We start from the raw sequence: 21,359 nt of genomic DNA, 5'->3' as shown, positions 1-21,359 counted from the left end.
GCTGCTGTTACATATAAAAGGGTTGGACAAAAAGCTGAATTCATTTATGAATAAATTATTAAATTATTGAACCCACTGTATTGCGTCTGCTGAAGGAAAACAAATATTTCACATTTCCAGCAATGAAATCACTTTAATTGAACACATTTTTATTTGCATACTGAAAGATACAGATACAAACCTTAAATTATTCATTATAAATTCCCCTCCTGCATACTGGAACAGCAAAACAAGGAGTATAACACAAAAAAACCATTAAGTCATATTTATTATTGTTTTTTCCTTTTCATGTTTTTACCTTCGGTAAGTGGGTGTCTTAAAAGTCAACATATGTTCCTTATCAATAATATAATGAGTCTACTGACTCTACGGTAATTATTTACAGCACAACCAAGTCTTGCACAAAGACACAACCAGTATGAAATCCTACCAGCTCTCTTTTGATTCATTACCCTCCTCTCACTTACCCCCACTTTCTCTCCGCCCGTCTATGAAGGAGCGTCCGGAGAGAGAAATAAAGTGACAAAGGGAGGAAGGAGGGAAGGAAAGAGGTGGCGGAAGGAGATGTACAGACGTTGAGGCTATAGAGTCAAACTTAGCGAGGGACAGAGAGGCATACATGGTTGTCTAAAACATACACGGCTTATTACTGATGAAAGAATATAAAAAAGGTCCACGTTGAGGTCGTCGTCCTCTTTAAGAAGGAACCATAAAAATGAACGGCACCACAGGTCCTTGCTGAAGTGAGAGGCCAGTCAAGGGAAGACCGCAATGGAGGAAGTGTGCAGGCGCAGAGAAGCAACTTTCACCCGTCTTCAAAAAGTATGAAAAGAAAACGAGCACAAGAAAATCAATAAAGCTATGAGACGAGAACTAAGGTCCAGGATCCACTGCAATGGTAGAAGGAGAAATAACAATAACCATCAGAATAGTACAACAAACTGAATATGACCATGTTAAATACCAAAAAAAAAAAAATAAAACTGCTTGGCGTTAGAGGACCGAGGCTGTAACAGTCCGACCTATACAACTATGAGCCAGGCTGTGCCCGTTGACTCGGACCCACCACCTTCCTTCACGGTTAGCGGACGAGAGGCACAGGAATGTTTGGTTCCTACCCACCAGCATGTGCTAGGGGTCGGTCATGAGAAAGGAGGATTTGGCCAGACAGGTAATCGCAGGAATGATGGCACTGCCAGAAGTCCGCTAATGTTTCAGTCCTTTGTTTCAGTCACTTCTGGTCCACCTCCCCTGAAGGTCCATGTGTGAACAGTAAAATGGAAGGGGAGGGTCTTTCCAGGTTTGTAGCAACGAGTGCTCTCTTCAAATCAAATGGTTTCAAGCTGTTGAGGGCCCAGCCCCCGGATGTCAGCAGAAACGAGACACAGGCTCACAACTGTTGAATCTACATACAGGATGCGCAGATGCTCACTGCTTTTCCTCCTCTTACCCTGTTAAAAAGAAATATCCAATCATATAACATCCTGCTGACTTTTCACCTTCTCAGAATGGGTTAATGAGCAGATCTCCGTCCAAAAGGAAGAATCCTTTTTTCCTCGGAGCAAATGAGTGCAGCTGTGCACAATGGTCCTTCACTCACTGGCATCAATGGGAGCTTCCTCCAAGTGTGGGATTTAAGGGTTTGCCAGGTGTGTGTTGTGGTATGTGGTAGTTTTGTGCCACTTTCTTTTTTTTTGGTACAAGGGTCACGCATTTAAAAAAGTCTCAACATTGCATTGCATACTCTCTCAATGATTGGCTGCTGAGGATAGATGGAAAGAAAATATCTCACCACAGGAGAGCAAAGAAAAGTGGATTTAAAAAAAAAAAGGCGTGAAAGCGCATACGGGATGGAAATGTGCGACGGCAATCGTCACCAATTGGTCAATCTAAAATCAACATCCCTCATCTACAAGAGTCGTGCGAGTCCCGAGGGTCCTCTGGGCTCGCGTCTGTGCCTTGCTCCACTTCGTCATCCTGCAGGTCCCCGCTTCCTCTCGCACAGCCCTCTCCTGACTGTGAGCCGGAGGGTCCCGGGAGGGAGCCAGCCTGGTCGGAGATGCATAAACCGGAGGCGTCGGAAGGGGCGGCAGTCTGCATGATCTTCTGCCGGACTTCCCGGATCTTCAGCTGTAGACACACCTTGGTGGGGAATATGTCGGAGTATCTTGTCTGGAAGGCTGCAGTGGCCTGAGCTGGAAGCAAGGTGACATAATAAATGGATAAATAAAAATCAGCATGTTGGAACTCATTCTGAATATTGTATAATCAGTATCGAGTGTGTGTGTGTGTGTGTGTGTGTGTGTGTGTGTGTGTGTGTGTGTGTGTGTGTGTGTGTGTGTGTTTAACCTGATGGGAAGAAGCCCTGCTCCTGGAACAGCTGCATGACCAGTGCTCTCCTCTGGTCCAGTGTTCGTCGCAGGGACGAGTACGGCACTTTTTCAAACTCCAGTTCTGCCAGGATGTCTTCTCCATCTGTGGCTGGGAGTGGGGACAAATAGGTGGAGTGGTTGAGACCCCTGGAATCTGGTCACAACAATGGACATTGAATGTTTAAGTCTCCTCAGAACAAATATGTTAAACAAAAAAAATCACAGCAGTCGGCAAAACATTTCTCTATGCTAATGATTCCTATCTGACTATATTTTTATCCAGTTTCAAACTAATCAGTTTGACTACATTTTTTCTATTATTTGTACGCATTCTACCAAAACTTCTAATTGTATCGACTCATTACAATATTATTTTTGTGAAATTGCATGTACGGTAAGTACGGTAGTTAAAAAAAGAGTAAATAAAGAAAACTATGAGGAAGAAATTCATTTAAATATTCAAGGATTATTCACTTGACAGGAACCACATTATTTTTGAGTCTTTAAGAGACAAAGTATTCCAATGAAAGCAAAGTGCAAACATAACTAATAACATATGTAAAAAAAAAAATGATCAAAGAGAAATCTAGAGATGTGAACTTTCTGCCTAGGCATCAAACTCTGGTTTTCTCTGCACGTTACCTGCTCTGTCGAAGGTGAAGATGTCTCCCTCACACTTGGCGGCACTTTTCGGAGTGTTGGGTTCCGAACTGCAGCTCGAGCGTCTCCGGCTCTTTCTCTTAGGGGAGACTTGCTCGTCAGTGGCCGAGTCCAAATCTAGAAGCACGCAGAGGAAACAAACTTACAACCTGGCACACAAATCAGAAATCATCAGAATCACAAATCACACTCTTCTTTTTAAAACCTCTTAACATAACGAGCAGCCTCTATTAAGGAGGAAACATGAAATTCAACATGTAAATGAATCATTCAAAAAGTAATTTTACTGTTGAACACACACACACACACACACACACACACACACACACACACACACACACACACACACACACACACACACACACACACACACACACACACACACACACACACACACACACACACACACACACACACACACACACACACTTGAAAATTATTTAAATTATAAAAATCTAAGAGCATTCATCATAAAATGTTCCAGACCTGTTGAGTTCTTCCTCTTACGGCGATAGCTGCCCAGAATGGCGCGGGGTGAAGTGGCCAAACTCTGCAGGGTGGGTGAGGGCAAAACCTCCTCAGGTCGGAACTCCGGCAGCTCGGCGAAGCGCTCCTCGAAATAAACTTCCGACAGCACCCTGCCAGACCAACAAACACACACACACAAACAAAGAGGTACAGTATATATACACTCTCCAACAATAGTTTTCTGCAACCTTACGTAAATGATTCACAAAGGTGTTAACTCACTTGTCCACAGAGTCAAAGGTCTTCTTGAGAGGAGGTGGACGGGCTTTGACCTTTTTGGGTGGGGGGCCGTCTTTGTCGGTCTGTGGTGGTGGCAGTGCGGGTTCGGCGGCGGACAGGGGAGAGGAGGGGAGAGAGTCCTTCCATTCAGGCTGCAGTACAAAATTTAATTTAAGGTATTTTACACAAAGTCACAGAAACTCTACGCGAGTGTGTGATGTTCCTCTCACCTCTTTGGTGCTTGTGATCTCCCTGGTGCGTTTGTCAGAGGAGTCCGCCACACTGGAGCCCTCCAGGGGTCTGTCGGAGGACTGTGGCTCCTCCACGGGAAGTGTCGACTGAGACCCCATCTGCCCCATGGGCTCGGGATCAAAGGAGAAGTGACTGTTGGCTGCATCGTCCCGCTCTCTTTCCCTCTCTTTTTCCCGCTCTCGCTCCCGGTCCTTCTCCCGATCTCTCTCCTTACCTCGTCCTCCTCCTTCGTAGCTGCCCACAGGGATGTTTGCCACTGTTGCCTTCACCTTCTGAGGGGCCCTGGCTGGAAGCTGGGTTAGTTTGGGTGTACCCGGTGAGCTGCCTGCAAAACAGAATAGAATTTTTTTAATTCACTAGAAATTACAACCCTGCCAATTTAGCCTTGGATAAAAACGAAGAATACACGCAGCTTTACCAGGTGTTTGGATTTGAAGTGAAGGACTGCAGGGCCTTATGGACACAGTTAAGCCACCGGGAGGTGCCACTGAGCTGCTATTGCCGGAGGCCTGCATCTGCCTCTCCAGCTGTCTGTCCGAGTGTGTCAGCAGCTCCGTCTGCCTCTCGGCCTGTCGATCTGCGGCTCGGTTGGGAGGCAGGTGCCGCTCCGCCTGTCTATCCGGAGGCAGGTGTGTGATTGTGGCGGCTGTTGCCGTGTGTTTGGGCAGGATGTGGGGGGACATGCTGGAAGGGCTGGAGACAGAGTACACCACGCTGGGGGGCACCGTTGTCATGGAGACCAACCCCGTTGCCATGGCGACGCTGGTCGAAGGAGGGTAGATGGCGGTGACTATCTGGCCCCCGGAGCCTGAGGCAGGGCCTGACGTGGGGGGCTGAGGAGCCTGAGCTGTGGCTAAGAGCGGAGGCTGACCTGGATGAGGGAGACAAGAGGTAATATATAACATTTTCACATTAATAAATATCCATATCTCTTCTCTGTTGCCGATTAACAAAACAAATTGGTGACTCAGATTTGAGTCAGGTTTCAACATGGTGTGAGGTATTTCATTTGTCCTTCACACACATCAACAACTGCTGATCACCAAAGATTTGTATCAACACAGATTTTATGATATGTATTAAATCAAGCGACACATGATTATTGTAGTTCAGGGGTCAGCAATTATTACTTAAAATTAATTAAAGGCCAGTTGTTTCAGCTTTGTTCATTGGATGGCAAAACTTTTACAGCCACAGAGGAAACACAGACCTAATGTTTTTTATTATCTTCTGTCTATTTCTTTTATTTTTTGGTAAATAATGTATATATGCAAACACATGATCTGTGTTATCAATGAGAATACAGATGTAAATGACTTAAAAAATCTAATTTGGCCAAACAGGCTAAAGTTGTGGAATTTAAACTTTGTCCGACTTCAGACTGTATTTGTCGAATTTGAATGAAGTGGATTATATTATATTATTCATCTGTGTTTTCATTTCGGCTCACTGCACTGAACAAGACTCACTGCGTCCAAAAACCATTACTACATACTGATTTTTACGCATGTACAGTAGCATGTTCCCTTTGAAAAAAGTGACCAGACTATGCATAGTAAATATGGTTGATTATTGAATAGACACTACTCTAATCTAATAAATCTAATCTAATCTCCCACAAAAAGGGTATCTAGTATATCATTTATAAAATCAAGATGTAGTATTATTAGATAATGAGTATATTTACTGGTATTTTACATTGTTATCTAGCTTCAACTACTGTCAACATTTGGCAGGAGGCCAGAAACTTCTGTTGGAGCCAGATTTGTTTTTAAATTAGCTTGAGGAACAGAAGCTTTGAAATCATCTTCCACTGACCTGCAATGAGTGGCTGAACCAATGTCTGTCCAGGTGGTGCAATGGCTGTAAACCCAAGTGTTGCTAGGGGCGAGGAAACATATGCAGACCCAGGCACTGGCAAAGCTTGCTGAGTGGGAGAGGAGCCTGTGGTCGTGGAGACCAGAGGCAGAGTGGACGGGACCCCTGGAGTGGACTGGACATAGGTGATCCTGAACGGGGGCAGGAGAGGTAATTAAAGGAGAGACAAATGAGGTATGAAAATAAAAATGAAGGGGGGAATACAAGAGAGCGAGAGAAAGAGAGACAGAGAGAGAGAGAGGTGAAGTGGCAGTGACAGAAGGTGTCAGAGTAGAATAACGAGGCAGAATAGAAACGATGGGAACAGAGACATGATTAGAGAGAAAGAAAGAGGAGGACAACAAAAGTGCTGCAGTGGGGTCAGTGGGTGAGTGTACATCACAGTAAGCAGTACTAGATGACTAGTGCTATAGGTCCTGTGTGTGTGTGTGTGTGTGTGTGTGTGTTAAAAGCTGAGAGGTAGTGTGGGGGTGGCAGGCAGAGGCAACTTGGGCCACCAGCAGCATGACTAACACATCCAGAATAGAGCTGCACTGTTACAGCTGCACCCGTTGTAGATGGAGTTAATCCATAAACTACAAGGAAAAGACAATATATTTATTTTGATAAAACCATTTAACAGTTATCAAAAAAAAGCTTCATCAATTGATATTATGTGTTTATATTGAGCTTCTTTTTCCCCGACCACCAGTAACCACAATGACAGTGCATTCAGAATGAATGTGTTTTTAAAAAGGGAGTTCAAAACCTCAGTAACAATAGACTGGCCCAGATGGAAATGGCTGAATAAACCTTTAATCATCTGTCTAACGGGTGAAAACTGTCATGTACAAACTCCTTATAGCTGCTTTCTATTTCTGGGAATAAAGACACACTTGCACATCAAATTGACTTAAATCCAAGACTGTTGCAAGATGATTATCTAACGACGGATGAACAACCCAAAAACATAATGCCTCCAGCTACAGCTGCTTCAACAGAAAGCAGAGCAGTAAACCAAAATTGTGGCTTAATGGTCGACCATCAGTTAAAATGTATGCCCTAAAGTATGTATTCTGGAACTTGATCAAAGGGATTAAGTGACCAGAATAACATTTTTTTCTGAAGCCTTATGTACTTTCATGCAAGCCTTCATGTTAAATGTTAAGTGATGTTTTGACCCATCATCAGACCCTACCGCGGGTTTCAGGGTACTCAATTATATGTGGCTGTGCATCCTTATTCTCACCAAAGCAAACAGCAGATATTCTGTGGCTTATATCTGCTGAATTTACATGTTGTATTTTGTACTGTAGGCCCTGAATGTGTTTGCTGGGTTTACGGCAAAATGCTTGGACTGGAAAATGTAAATCATAGGGAAATGTATTGCTAAGATGTCTTAAGAAAGCAACACAAGAAACACATTTAAAAGTTGTATGAATAAATACATATAGATCATCAAGTTTAGTCCTAATTTCAAACACCAGTGATATTAATTGAATGTAGCCTTTTCTACATATTTTCTTTCAGTTTTTCAGTGGCAGGTAGTTGGATTAAGTCTCATGAAATGAAAGAAGGTTTAAACCCAGTCAATTTAGATACATTTTCATGATTGGAAACATCACTGTGTTTAAGACAAAGTGATGATGTTTACCGCATCAGCGCATACTAAAGCCCATAGGTACTTATCATTTGGCACAGTAGTGATGTTGCTAGCTGGCATGTTCTTAAGCCAGCAGTGGATGCCCCGGTATTGTGGGTCATGAAGAAAAAGGCCCATATTCATTCTTTCAGTGCAGTTTGTTTTGTGTGTTATGTCCTACCTGGTGGGTGCTGGTGGCAGCAGTACAGCCTGGGAGGGGGCTGATCCCGGAGCCACCACAGTAGCTGTGCCCACTGTTACAGGGAAGGGGCTGGCAGGGTGCACTGCCCCACCCTGAGAGAGCTGGGACTGGACCACAGGCATGGGCGCTATCTGAATGATCTGGAGAGGACAAATACCAGTTAATGAATGGGCAGTGCAAGTGGTGAGCCAATAATTTGTTTTTTACTTGGCGTTGCATAACCAATGGGCACAATCTCTAAAGTTGTCATGTCAGTGTTTCCAGTGAAGTGCTCACTGACCTTGCTTCCTGTATGAGCACCGTTCTGGACAGGAAGGGGTGGAGCCACAATGGGAAACTGCTGGGCAGGGGCTGGTGCAGTCCGCACTGTTGCCATGGGAACAAGCATTTTACCCTGGAGCACCGGGGACTGTGTTTGTACTGAGGAAAGCGCAGAGAAAGGAGGGGGGTGAGCATTTTATCTGGAGTCACCACAGATTATTAGTTAGATGTGCCTCGTCATGACTGCTGATTTTTAAGCTCTCACCTCTAGTTCCTGGGCTGACCACTCCCACTGCAGGGCTGGACGTATATCCTGTCAGTGAACTTGTACCCTGCTGCTTTCCATTGGCAAAGGACATGTGTGTGGGTGGAGCTGTGGGCAGGTTGAAGATACTGGTTGGCTGGCTGGGATGCTGAGGTGGACTCCTGGGGTTGGTGTTGGCAGGTAGAGTGGGCAGGATGTACTGAACTTGTGTGATGGCCTTTCCCCCGTGGGGTGCCATGGAGGAAGCAGGAAGGAACTGGGGCTGAAGCAGGGGCATAGGCAGGGGCCCGTTGGTTTGGCTATGCGGAACTGAAACAGTAGTGGAGGTAAGGGCCTGATGCAGGGAGGGCTGAGAGTGGGGGGAGGGGGTGAAGAGCTGTACAGCAGATTGCGCAGACAGAGCCCCTCCTAACACCAAATTAGTCACTACACCACCTGGGCCTACGCCTCCACCTACAGGATTAGGTGAAGAAGAAGAGTAGTACCCACCACCTATGGCAGTAGGCCCGCTTCCTGGTCCTGAACCAATCAGCAGTTGCTGCTGGTGGGGAGTCAGGGACCTCTTCTCTGGTGGATGTGGACTGGATGAGGTGCCTCCATCTCTGGGTTTGCTGGCGATGGGGAGCGGTGTGCTGATAACAGGACGCATCACATTGGTCACCACCGTAGACGCCACCCTCACAGCACCAATGCCCAGTAGTGGGTTCACACCCAGTGCCGAGGACGGAGTCCCTCCAGCTGCAGAGGTGGAAATGACCGACTGGCCGGACGAGAGGGAGAGAGAAGAGGCTTGTATACCACCACCTCCTCCTCCCTCTCCCCCATATGTGTCCTTACCCTCTCCTTCTCCTCTTTCCTTCCTCCTGTGATCTGAAAACCCACCCACTCCTGATCTCCCCTCATCGTAACGCTTGCTGGTGGGGTAGGAGGACAGAGAGACACTCCTGCCATGAGGGGTATGGTGTGAGGAAGATGATGATGCAGTCGAGCAAATGACTGGGGCAAATATTCTCTGAAAAGAACGACAGGTTGACAGAAAAAATATTTAGAGATGGTGCAGAAGGCGTCTACTTTCAAATAGCAAATCAATCAGCAAATCAATAATGTTACCTTCCGATCACTTTCGTCTCCAGAACCATTATCACTATCGCTGTCGGTCACCCGCTCCTTACACTTAAGGTCTATGGAACTACTAGGATAGGGGCCCTCTGTGGATAAAATATAAAATAAAATAAATAACGCAGCATTCATGCAACGTCAACAGTATGAGGAGAACAGGAAAAATAAACCTTTTTCTGACATGGGAGTGATCAGGCATTGGTTAGTGCTACTGTACTGTATGTAGCAGTTCATTACTAAGTGAAACCATATACCATAAGTGTATAGCTCAGGTAAAAATATGTTGAATTTGATTTTAATTTAATGTAATTGCCAGTGGTGGAGCATTTGCCGCTATTCAGCCAATAGTTTGCTCTTTTGTGGGAGAAATAGAATAAGAAATTCCAGATATCTCCCACTCGAAATTATAAGTCATCGGCTGACATGGTCTTTTTTCTTCCACTTGAATGTTTGTAATTACAGTTTAAATAAATATCTATAGCACATGAACGACATGTGTTTTTCTGAATCACATAAATAAAAATGATACATGGAAATAGTAAAAATCTGAACAAGTTACCACATTTGTAAGAGGGGAACTAACAGTGCAGAGAGAAAACACAAAATGTAATTTTGACTGAGAATCTTAATGGAAATGTATCAAGTGGGTCAGTGGCACAGCAAGTACGCTAACTCTTAAAACACATTAATATCTCTAATCGCACATAATTTGATTAGAGTAGGTCTGATTTCTCACCAATGACATCATCATCTCCTTCTTCCTCACAGATGACCATGCGCTCCTCGTCACTGGTCATGTCCTCACTGACCCCCCGCTGGGACTGCGACAGGGGTGGGGCATGACTCGAAAACTGGCTGCCACCATCCCCACACATCTGAAATCATTACGCAAAAGAGCAAAGAGCAGAGATCCAGTTTAAATCAGATTTAAATGGTTCAGATTTGCTATTTGTGCATGGTTTCATATTTGTATGAACCAGAACTGTTTGCATGTGTTTATCTAAAAATTTGAGAAATATAGTCACAGACAAATGCAAACCTCACTGCAAATGATTTCCGTTGCAATGAGTGTGCTGACAGTTTAATCAAATCATGTTGACAAAAACAGGACAGAAATGCTGTCTATCTCCAGCAGTGATGATTGCCACCATTTTGTTGTTTACAATATGCCAGGTTGCCTGTTACAAAATCAACTTTCTAGCTCCACAAGTTCTTCTAATGTCTTACCTGTGCCAGTTCTGCCAGGGCCTGTGTGTTACCCCTGTCGCTGCGCTCCAGGCTGTGCATGGCACTTTGAGAGAAGGCTCGGGGTCGGGTAAGTTGGCCCACATGACCTTCACCTGTACTCCTCTCAGAAACCAGACCTGGACCTGCCCCCTTCAGCTCCACAGAATGGGGCTCTGTTAGGGGATGAAGAGAGGAGTGTTAGATGTATAGAGATGATATACTGACTGTTAATGTCTGATGTTACTATATGTGTGTTGGTGCACGAGAGGTGGGTGACACCAACCTGTGGACTCGGACATGCTCCTCTCTCGGATGTCTTTGCCTCCTGGGACTCCTCGGCCTTCAGAGCTGGACTTCTTCCTGTCTTTGTTGCACCACTTCCAGTCTGGGTGCGCCTTAAAGTGGGCCTCCTTTACCTAGGAGAAGAACAAGAATGAGTGAGTTAGTGAAAAGTAGACACAATTTTCATACATGCACTACAGGTCTGGTTGTTTTTTTTGGTCTGCAAATGCATCTGTGTACCTGGAAGGCCAAATCGTGGTACTTTTGTTTCTCCTTGGGTCCCAGAGCATACCACCACTCCCCAAGAATCTTGCTCACTGTCCTGTTGTCCTGGTTTGGGTGCCGCTGGTGCACCAATGCTCGATGGCGCTTGCTGAAAATCATGAAGGCATTCATCGGCCGGCGGATGTGGTCCTTCTCCCTCTGAGCAAGTGAGCAATAAAGACACGGATATTACACAAAATGTTTTAACTCAAAAGACATTGAGAATGTTGATTTGTTGGGGAAAGGGGGTTACCTTTCCAGGGCTGCTCTTGTCTCCATCTTTGGGCAGCGCACTGAGGGACTGAGTGCGCCTCTTTACTGGTGATGTAGAGAGGGGCGGCTCTGGTACAACTCCTGGAAGGAAACTGAAAAGAGACAAAAAAAAAAACAACATCCCTCAATTTATATCAGTAGATTTCTTTACTGGAGAACAATACAACATGCAGCCTTACATAAAACAACAGCTTTCTCTCTTTCATATTGATAAATATGTGATTTTCTACTTCAAATTGAGTTTTACGTGCTGTCTGTTAGATGTAGTCACAGTCAGAGCACAAATAGTTCATGTCCCAGGAGATACATCAGCAGATTCAGCAGATAGCTCATCCATTTCAATGGCTGACAGCCTAGCCACTTCCTTTCAAACAGCGATAGAGCCCAGAGATGGAATGCTTTTGTTCCCATCTGCTTTGTTCTGGCACTGAGCTCTTCTGCCCAAATTAGTGCAAGTATACAGAAAATATAACACTCCCTAACTGTATGTGTGGGTACAGTGCCACACAGTAAAATATTATGGGCTGACTGGAATAATACATAACTATGACAACACATGAGGGTGTTTGTGCTGCGTTTCCTTATATGTTCATGTTACCCCACAGCTTTTCACACAAAATCACGTAGAAAACTGTACTAACGGATCATCCACATCGCTCTCTGTCTCGCTGTCAGGCCTCTCCCTCTCTGCATCTCCCTTCTCCTTCTCTGGAGGCGGCTCTTCAGAGGAGGGGGGAGGCCGGGACGGGGGACCTCTTTCAACAGTGGGAGGTGCCTCTGCAGGCTCTTGTGACAGCGCTGACACCCCCTGACACTCTGAGGAAGAACAACAAAGTGATGTATTAGTTATTCTTAGCAAAGTAAACAATATATTGTAACAAAAACAATATGAAAACATTTAAAAAATACTTAAAACACGAGACAACACACGTTTGACAGTCAGTAGGTCAGCAAAAGTATTCAGTACCTGTCTTCAGAATGGCTGCTTGGGGGTGGTTGACTGGATGCTGAACCTCCCCTGGCTGAGAAGAAGCATCTGATTGGGTTGGTGCCAGGAAGGGGACCAATGAATGCCAGGGGAAGACTGGAACTGACCGGGGCTCTACATTGGTCCACACTGTAGGGGAAAACAGTATTATTTAACAGCCAACACCATCTGTGGTCCATAACTCCATATTACACTCCCCTGCTCAGATATCACATTCAAAAGAAACAGGCCAATCTCCTTATTTGGGGAATCGGGGCCCACTCACACCCACCAGAAATGAATTCATACAACTCTAATCAGCTCTAATCGTTTTCAAAATGAGTTTGTAATTTGATCATGCATCCTTCTGCATTTTAAACTAATGGAACCATGAACAAAACAACATAAAAAATGAAGACATAGGCCAGGGCCCACAACACCAGTAGATATCATTTTAGTCAGCTAATTAAGGCTGTTAAACATCTTTGACACGAGGTTAATGCAATACATTACTTGGCCAAATAGAATAATATCAGTATTTTGACAACTACACGCAATATCAGTGCTGCCATAGCAGCGCACCTCCATCGACTTTTGCAGTTAAATAACTCCATGAACAGGAGATGCACCAAAGGACTCTCTGTTCTCAAGCAGAGAACAGAAGCTGGTGCACTTTGAAGCTTCTCACATGAATAAGGGCTCTGTTTAAGTCATCATCTAAATTCCCAGTGTTGAAAAAAATGAAAGACCCTGAAAAAACGATGCATCTCCCAAAACTTTGCTGCAGCAATATCTGTCTCTTTAAGGTCTTCAAAAACACTAAGCACGCACGTTACGTTAACACTTATGGATTGCATTATGCAATAACTGAACAATAGTGAAACATGTGTACATTATTTTGGGGGGAGACATATAACAGGTAAGGTAAAGGACATGGACTGACCAAACATGCTTAATCCTTGGCGGAGATACTGGGGATTCTCTGATGAGAACATGGTGGAGTGAAATCCTTGATGTTTTTTTCAAAAAAGAACGAGGCAAAAATAATATGTCCTTTTCAAATATTTCTTCTACAACACACGGGAATCCGGTGAAGGCGACATGTCTTGATCCAAAGCCTCGGGCCGATGCAAAGTCACACGTGACGGCCAGTGCTCGACGGCGCCTGCATCCGTGTCATCCCCACAGGTCGCAGTCATCACTCACAATCATGACTGCACCACCTCCCGCATGCACCAAGAGGGGCTTTCAAATGTGCCACCGAGAGGGGGGACTCTTTCCTCTCCGTTTGAACTCGAACGCGAAGAAAAACGAGACGCGTGTGTCTCACGAAGAGTCCGTTCCTCCGTATCGCAGAATGCCGCAATCTTGTAACGCACTCGGAACCATCCCGCAGCAGTGGACAGAATGTACAATAAACGAGTAGAGTACCGGGCGAAACTCGACGGTACCCTTGTGCTCGTCCGACAGTGTGCGGACGACCCACAGAGAAGCCGATTCACACCGAAGACGAGCGTCCTCCGTCCTTTGGTCTAATTACCCCCGGTGCCCTCTCTCCCTGTTTGTTTACATTACGACAGCCGCGCGGCCACGCAGGGGTTAACAAGGCCCCGAGCCCAGCCACGGCCTGGATTAACACACGCGCCGGGAAACTGCGCAGTGTCTCCGGGCCATGTCGAACCTCGGCGTGCGGTCAGAACGGAGCGGCGGACAGGTGGCGTCGGCAGGTGTCGGCGGGCACGTGGGGCATCGCAGCGAGCCGGCTGAAGGGCAGCGGTGCGAGGGCACGATATCGATCAGGCTCCGCTGCACTGCAACGAGCAAATTGGGCCGATCACAGGAAACGGGATTCGTCTCAACTTGGGAGTGTGGCAAAGGGGGGGGGGGGGGGGTCTGGTTGTTGTCCGAGTGTGTGCCGTTTACTCAGATACAGACTACCGTGACACGAGCCGATTCATATTATGAAGCATTTAGACCCGGATTCAGCCGTCTCTTGCAACAACCCGGAGCCTCAAGTGCACCGCTCCAATTTGGACCAACCTCTCGGGAACGCCCCTGGTTGTGCACCAGCCGCACACAGAGGCAAAAGAAACCCAATTGTTCTCATGTCTCAACTACAAAGGCGTGTTCACATGCACTTGGCTGCCAAAGTAATCCCGTGTGGACTGTTTGACAAGTGCATTACACCGAATACTCTCTTGTTTTTCCCAATACTCAACTCCAGAATTGTACAATGCACCTGCCAATATATTATGAAAACATCAATAAAAGAGTAGCGACTGACTCCGGCGCATCCCTGTTTACTACGCATAAGCAGATGTCGTTGACTGTAAATCTGGTGCATTCATCCATCACCCAGTGCTCACAGCCCCACTACACATCAGCTTGGTTATCACGAGCAAACACACACGCGCGCAAACACATACACATACACACACACACACACACTGTTGTCCCTCCTACAAGCTTGAGCTAAGCTTGTCTCTTTAAAATCCACCCGCTCCTTAACCCATCTGGCCGATCCGACCACAAACCTGACGTTAGCTAGCGACGAGCGAGACTACAACACGGCGACAAACGCGAGCGCGGCGCGGACTCCTGGCTCCAGTCGGCGAGGAGAAAATGGGGATTGAACCGATGTTGTGTTTCTCAAGACGAGGGTGGATGAAGATGCCCGACCACAGGACCCGGAGTCGACGGGGGGGCGGCGGGGGGGTGTACACTAAGAAGAAGCGATACAGGAGGTTCGGTTCAAGCCGTCGCTGAGGACCGTCCGTCTGCAGCAGGTTAGCTAGCCGCTTTGCGCCGACCACATCGGACGCGCGCACCGTCCGGTCGGTGGAGAATATCTGGAGTTACGTGTGTTGTTTTGGTCTCGGAAAGTCCTCGCTCCGCATCTCCACAACTCCTGGTCCGAGTTTACTCCCTTATTTTCGCCCAGTCGCCTCTGCCGCGGAGCCTTGGCCCTTTCTTTCTCTTTCCCTCCCTCTTCCTCTTGTTGTAAACTGGCCTGCTGCTGCTGCCCCCCACCCCTTTCCCCCGCGCTCGTCACCCTCCCCTCCTCGTCCTGTCAACCTCGCCCAGCCTTGTCCCGCCCCCATCTGACAATTCCAGCCGGCTATTGGCCACGGCAGCCACTCGTAACCTGCCCGCCACGACCCCCCATTGGTCGGCGTGTGCACTGGAATGCCAGTCATATGCAAATTCCACCCGGCCTGGCGAACAGCTCCTCCTGTCACGACGAAAAAGTGAACTTATCTCGAATATGTACCGCTGAGAAATAAAGACGCCATGTAACTCTTCCGTGTTAACACAAAAACACTGGTTGGCGTTCAAGTAAGGCCCCAACAGTGTGTATATCTGTCTTTCAATAAGCCCACCCCCGGTTTTAGGTCATTGGTGCAGGGTTCGTAGTAAACCGTGAGTGATACGTAGATGCACGAATAGAAAGGCGACACTCAGATATAGGCCAACCAATGGCCTAACAGAAGTTAGATGAGATCCCTCCCTCTTACAAATACTCTGCTCAATATTTCATACCCATAAAGACCATCCGATGCGGAGAGGCGCCAGTGAGCTATCTGCTGTTAACCTTGCCACGCTGCTTTTGGTCTTTCTAATCAATATGCACAGGGAAAGGATGTCAATGAGGCCTCTGAAGTCAAGATGACAACGCAAAATTCACACCCATTAAACCTCTAAAGAGTTCTGCAAGGTCTTCCTGCCTGGCATTTGAGAGATTTAAAAAGTTTTTACAAGTAAACAGAAATACTGGCTGGATTATAAATCTGCAACGTTTCACTTCTGAGAAGGATTACAAACCTTTTTGGGGCCAATGGTATGCTTTGCTGCTGACAGTGGGGGAGACAAGTGATGTCATTTTCCACCACAACAAAAAAAAGCCAATTCAAATCTCCCAAATATTTCCATCTCTCTATCCTCCTCAAGACAGAAAATAACATGTTGTAAGGCAACACTGACATGGGGAGGCAAGGGAGAAAGAGGGAGAGACAGAGGAAAATAATAACAATAATAATAATAATAAGAAGAAGAACTTAAAAAAGGAGAGTAGGGGTAGTTAGAAAGAAAGGCAAAATGGGTGGAACAGGCAAAGAGTGGAGAGAACCAAAGGGTAAAAATAGACTAGAGAGTCATTTTCAGCCGGAGAGGCAGGCAAGTAGAGAGGGGTGGGTGGGTGGGAGGAGAGAAAACAACTTGTGAAAACAGAACTTCTCTTAAAGGGAGGAAAAGCGTGGGGGGCCAGAGATGGGGGAGACAGAGGGAAAAACATTTGAAGACACCTATGTTGTGTAAGTATAACACAACTAAGAAACAAAGGAAAAGGACTTGCACATATGATCCGGTTTCTCCTCATAGAAGACATTCTCTACCTCACTCGTGAGGCAAATACAATACTGGGACCTACAAGCCAGTAGTTTCAAAGAAAGAAAAAAGTTAACCCATTAAGTCCTGGGTAACAGATCTAAAAAACAAGTTTAAATTTAGATCAGTTCAATTGTACGAGAACATAAGTGGGATAAAAAAACAATGCTCTGACATCTCCAACAAAAAGAGCTCTCTCTGCAATGTGCCAAGCTCCACCTTAACAAACCGCTCAACTCCTTTGCGCCTTTATCTTTTCAGTCTGCTGGCATCAGTTAAGCATCTTGCTTCATGTAAAAATATGGTGTGACTGTTTGTTCCTCTTTCGACCCCAGAGGGTTTCTAGACAAGGGTTACACGAACAGGCATCAGAAGAAGTGACAGGTAAAAAGAGTAAGAGATTAAGGCTTTATCAACTGCGCCGAGCTCAGTCAATCAAGCAAAAACAGCGTGTTAAGGGGAGGGAGTTGGACAGCTTGCCTGAGAGGCAGAGAGGTTGAAAGAGGGCAGCTGTGGAGTTGAGGGATTACTGTGGCTGCTGTGTGGTTACAACTCTGGATAAACATTACAAGCCCTTTGTAATGAACTACTTCTGACCAATTATTCGGAGCAGAGTAATGAGCTTTCCCTTCAGTCTGGTTCGAAAACGCCTAAATTCTTGATTGACTCGCAACGGAATATTGTAAACCTGTTTTTGTCAATGTATTTGTGTCAGTTCAGGAACACTTTTAATAGCCACACAACGGCTGTTTGAGCACAAAACAATGTACGCTTAAGATGAGAACATCTGTCGACCTCATGCGTGACAGGTGGCGGAGGAGATGATGGTGGGAAACCACAGACTTTTGGCGTTTAGTCATATATAATCAAGATACATGGTGAAAACAAGCAAGAGTAAGACAGAGAAACTGTCAAAGAGAAATCCCCCTTAACTAAGTCTAACTATCTCTCCCTGCTGCCTCGCTTGCAGTTCAATATCTGTGTAGGTGTTCAGCAGCTTTCATTGGCTGTCTCCTCCTATAGACATCATGCCTTTAATGTGCGTACGTATGCACGTCTCTACCCCCCAATTAAATCTGTCAACTGCCACGTGATCTCACTCAAGAAACTTTTTTCCCTCCTCCCCCTCCTCCTCTTTACCTATGCTGTGCAGGCAGAGCGCCGCCTTCGCTCACTCCCCCATCCCATCTCTCTTTCATCCCCTAATTCATCTTCCATCCCCGTGCTCTGTGTCTCTCCCACCCACAACCCACCGTTTGCTCTGTCCAATTATAACTCGATCCACCATTCCTTTGCAGTTACCATAGCAACAGCCATGTTGGGCATAGGTCCCCGTGTCGCCCGTGGTCACCAGTCTGCCACTGACTATCATCATCTATCGCATCAAAATAAGCTTGACCAGTCATTTTTACATTTCTTGTTGACACCCAGAGGAAGCACTTATTGGGGTTCCAAAAAAGGAGTTTCTTTTAAGACACTGGACCTTAAAGTTCAATTTAACTGGTACTCCTCGTTTTGTTCAAAGATGCAAAATAAAAACTCCATCATTGAGCACCGAGAGGAATGAAACAGCAATTATTGGCAATCAAATGTATCAGTCATGGCTGTGATGCAAAACACACTTTGCACTCTGTGGCTACAGAGGTGGATTCATTACCTCTCTTTTCACAACAGTGAATATAATTACCATTGAGCAGAATACATCAAACACAAACTTGAGATTAGTGTTAGAAGATCCAGATCCCTCCACGCACTGTGATGGAACTTGTAATGTATGTGTTTGGCCATCTGGGGGCACTACTAGTCTTCAGATAAATGGCTAAGAGACAGGCAGCACCAGTAAACCAGTGCAAAGACTGAGGGGCTAGAGATGAAAGGATGATAGAGGAGAGTGGGATGAAGGAGGGAAAAGAAATTCCTGAGCAAAACACAAATTGATTCCCAACTAGGACGTGAGGAACACATGAACACTGTCATCTTGTAAGAACAATGAATTCGACAGAGAAGCAGAATCTCATTCTAACTTCAAATGCAAGCAGTCAAAGTCTTGGAGCCACCTAAGGACGGAGGAGTCCCACTGCACCAGTGCATTTTATGAATCTCCCTAAAGTAAGCTTTGCCCAATAGGAAACAGGATTATTGTTGCACATGACTTTTGTGGTAAGTCTTGAGGGCTTCTCGCGTGCTTTGTTGCCCGTCTAGATGGCTGTGTGATCCAGATGTGGTTGTTGCCATGGCCAGGGAGGATATGCAGTGCTTTAAGCGTTACGTAAAGCAGGGGCGGGAGGGAGTGGGGATGTTATTCCCGGGTATCCGTATCCGGGTAGACCAGGATGAAGAGAGGAGGGGAAGCAAAGCCACTGCAATGCGATGGAGCAAAGGGTTAAAAAACAAATCTCTCATCATGTTTTCGGAAGAAAATTATTTTTAAAAAATGAGACGAAGGGAGACGGGAAAGCAGAGGAAAAGATGTATCCGTGTGCATAATAACAGTGCGGAAAAGTGTATTTGCGCGTACTTAAGAGAGTGTGAGGTGTTTACTCAGTGTTGCAGAAACTGTATGTGCATGTTTGTGTGGGTGAGCGACAGAGAGACGGAGAGAAAACATTAATCGAAGTTAATAATATAAACGGCAACATTCCAGCTTTGAATGTTGACTGAAGGTGAAAAAGAGAATACACTCATTTGAGATGATAACAAATCATACAGCACAGTATGAGAGATGCTAAGCAGTTTCACTACGTAGCCATAGAGCAAAAAGCTTCTAGTGAAACCAGTCAAACAATTACACAGGAGTCATTTAAGACTTTCCTCACTGTCTTCAGGGTGAGAGTGATGACGGAGGCGGCTCCACGACGATACACTCTCAGTAAATGTAAAAAAAAGGAAAATATGTTTTAAATAAAGGCTTATAATAGGAGTTGTATTTTTCAAAATGACCTAAAATTGGTACAAACAAACTAAATATGAATATGTAATTGATATTTGACCTGGAACACTTTAGTCACTGCTTAAATAATTCAGAGGAAACCCTCCGATTATCCTGGATAGTCTCTGTACCCAGGACGGAGTGAGAGGGAGCTGCCAATGTTGTGTTGGTGTGCAGACACATATGAACATATGAAGAACATACGTTCTTCTTCTGTCAGTGGAAACACAAGTGCATGAGCCACACACACACCCACACACAGGTTGCCATTTCCATTTGTGAATATTCTATGTTATATACAGACATCATTAATGCGATGTTTGCTTTGTTGCCATGGCAACAGACGTTTGGCGCTCACACATCATATCCGGTAGTCAATGATTGACGCTTGGTTGCTCCCCCCCCCCCCCCCCCCCCCCCCCACACACACACACAAACACACACAAGCACACACACACACACACACACAAACACACACAAAAAAGTGACACCATAAAAAATGGTTCTCATCCTTCACCTTGTCGCTGATCTGGTCCTTTAACAGTTTTATTCGACATGAAGTTGCAGCGAAGCTCAAACACTAATTTCATTTACTTTCTCATTAGCATGTGTCAAGTGTGAAAGCACGTGCAAACGGAGTACATACGCCACTTTGTCTGTGTGTGACCGAAGTGTGTGACTGTCAGCTGCGGAGCTTAACTGAGCCAGGAGGCTGATGCCTTATTTCTGACATATGTATGTGTATGTGTAGGACTATAGTGTGGGTAACATAGATAAGAGAGGAAGAACTCACCAGCTACATATTCCTGAACTGTATGAAATTTAATTTGACCCGTCCACACGCCATAGTCTCAAAGTCTCCTTAATTATTAAATCAACACTTTAATATATAAGCTATAAGGTCTTAGAACTATATTGGTTGGCTGAGATAACCTACATTTTTATTACTTTTATTGACTGCCAGATATTTCACAGTAATTCCACTCACCCCTGATGAAAAGAATCTGACCACAGGAACATACCGGACATTTAGTTTTCACATTTTATTTTTCAACTGTAATTTTTTTTTTTATTAAATAGATTATATAATTTAAAAGCCTGATGAACCTCATCAGGCTTTTTAAAGTTTAATTTTATTCAAGGCTAGTCCTTTCCTTGAATAGGTGCACATTTTCATCACTAATGAGTTGGTAACCCACATAGGAGAATTTCAATAGTGTTGGGAGTAAAAAGTTTTTGTGTTTCCACCCGCATTTGAAAAGGAATCTGACTGCAGAAAAATGTTTGTACTTTTTGGCATAAACATAAAATTCATACTGATACTGAATGTGTACTCTAAATAATATTAATTATAACAACAAAATTAATCTGATGATTGTATATCAAGATCGAGAAGTTTCAACATTATTCCCAGTGACAAGAGAGAATGAAAGCTTTACTTATATAATCATATATATAAAAAAAACTATAATTAAGGTTATTTAAAAAAGACTAAATTGCCTTTAAATCTTTACACTTTACCGTCTGTTAATCTCTCACAAGCTGATAAAAAAACACTCACAAATCACAAACATACCAAACGTGTGATTGCAAACACACACAAACACAGTTTCCTACTTTCTTTTGTACTTCACACTCTCCTACGTCCATATGCAGA

The 21,359-nt window shown here is 45.0% G+C and overlaps 1 protein-coding gene across 5 annotated transcripts in view; it reads right to left on the bottom strand.

The window, feature by feature from the left end:
• Positions 1–128: 128 nt before the first annotated feature.
• cicb (capicua transcriptional repressor b) overlaps positions 129–21,359 on the bottom strand; it is a 34,615-nt gene continuing 13,384 nt past the window's right edge. The window contains exons 3-22 of one of the 5 annotated variants that reach the window (XM_035640983.2): positions 12,391–12,540; positions 12,065–12,239; positions 11,404–11,515; positions 11,127–11,309; positions 10,888–11,020; positions 10,605–10,777; positions 10,114–10,252; positions 9,369–9,466; positions 8,748–9,270; positions 8,259–8,567; positions 8,013–8,152; positions 7,712–7,872; positions 5,850–6,040; positions 4,450–4,902; positions 4,010–4,356; positions 3,783–3,931; positions 3,519–3,679; positions 3,015–3,149; positions 2,350–2,526; positions 129–2,195 (exon numbers count right to left, since the gene is read on the bottom strand). In XM_035640983.2, coding sequence (XP_035496876.2) covers positions 1,906–2,195; positions 2,350–2,526; positions 3,015–3,149; positions 3,519–3,679; positions 3,783–3,931; positions 4,010–4,356; positions 4,450–4,902; positions 5,850–6,040; positions 7,712–7,872; positions 8,013–8,152; positions 8,259–8,567; positions 8,748–9,270; positions 9,369–9,466; positions 10,114–10,252; positions 10,605–10,777; positions 10,888–11,020; positions 11,127–11,309; positions 11,404–11,515; positions 12,065–12,239; positions 12,391–12,540 — 4,199 coding nt within the window. In that variant the 3' untranslated portion in view covers positions 129–1,905. Of the gene's footprint in view, positions 2,196–2,349; positions 2,527–3,014; positions 3,150–3,518; positions 3,680–3,782; positions 3,932–4,009; positions 4,357–4,449; positions 4,903–5,849; positions 6,041–7,711; positions 7,873–8,012; positions 8,153–8,258; positions 9,271–9,368; positions 9,467–10,113; positions 10,253–10,604; positions 10,778–10,887; positions 11,021–11,126; positions 11,310–11,403; positions 11,516–12,064; positions 12,240–12,390; positions 12,541–21,359 lie in introns of all 5 variants that reach the window. The other 4 variants (XM_035640974.2, XM_035640951.2, XM_035640965.2 and 1 more) reach the window with 4 other exon arrangements.

The sequence above is a fragment of the Scophthalmus maximus genome, chromosome 1 (assembly GCF_022379125.1).
Source record: "Scophthalmus maximus strain ysfricsl-2021 chromosome 1, ASM2237912v1, whole genome shotgun sequence".
NCBI classification, from domain to species: Eukaryota; Metazoa; Chordata; class Actinopteri; order Pleuronectiformes; family Scophthalmidae; genus Scophthalmus; species Scophthalmus maximus.
This window is presented reverse-complemented; position numbering and strand designations above follow the sequence as displayed.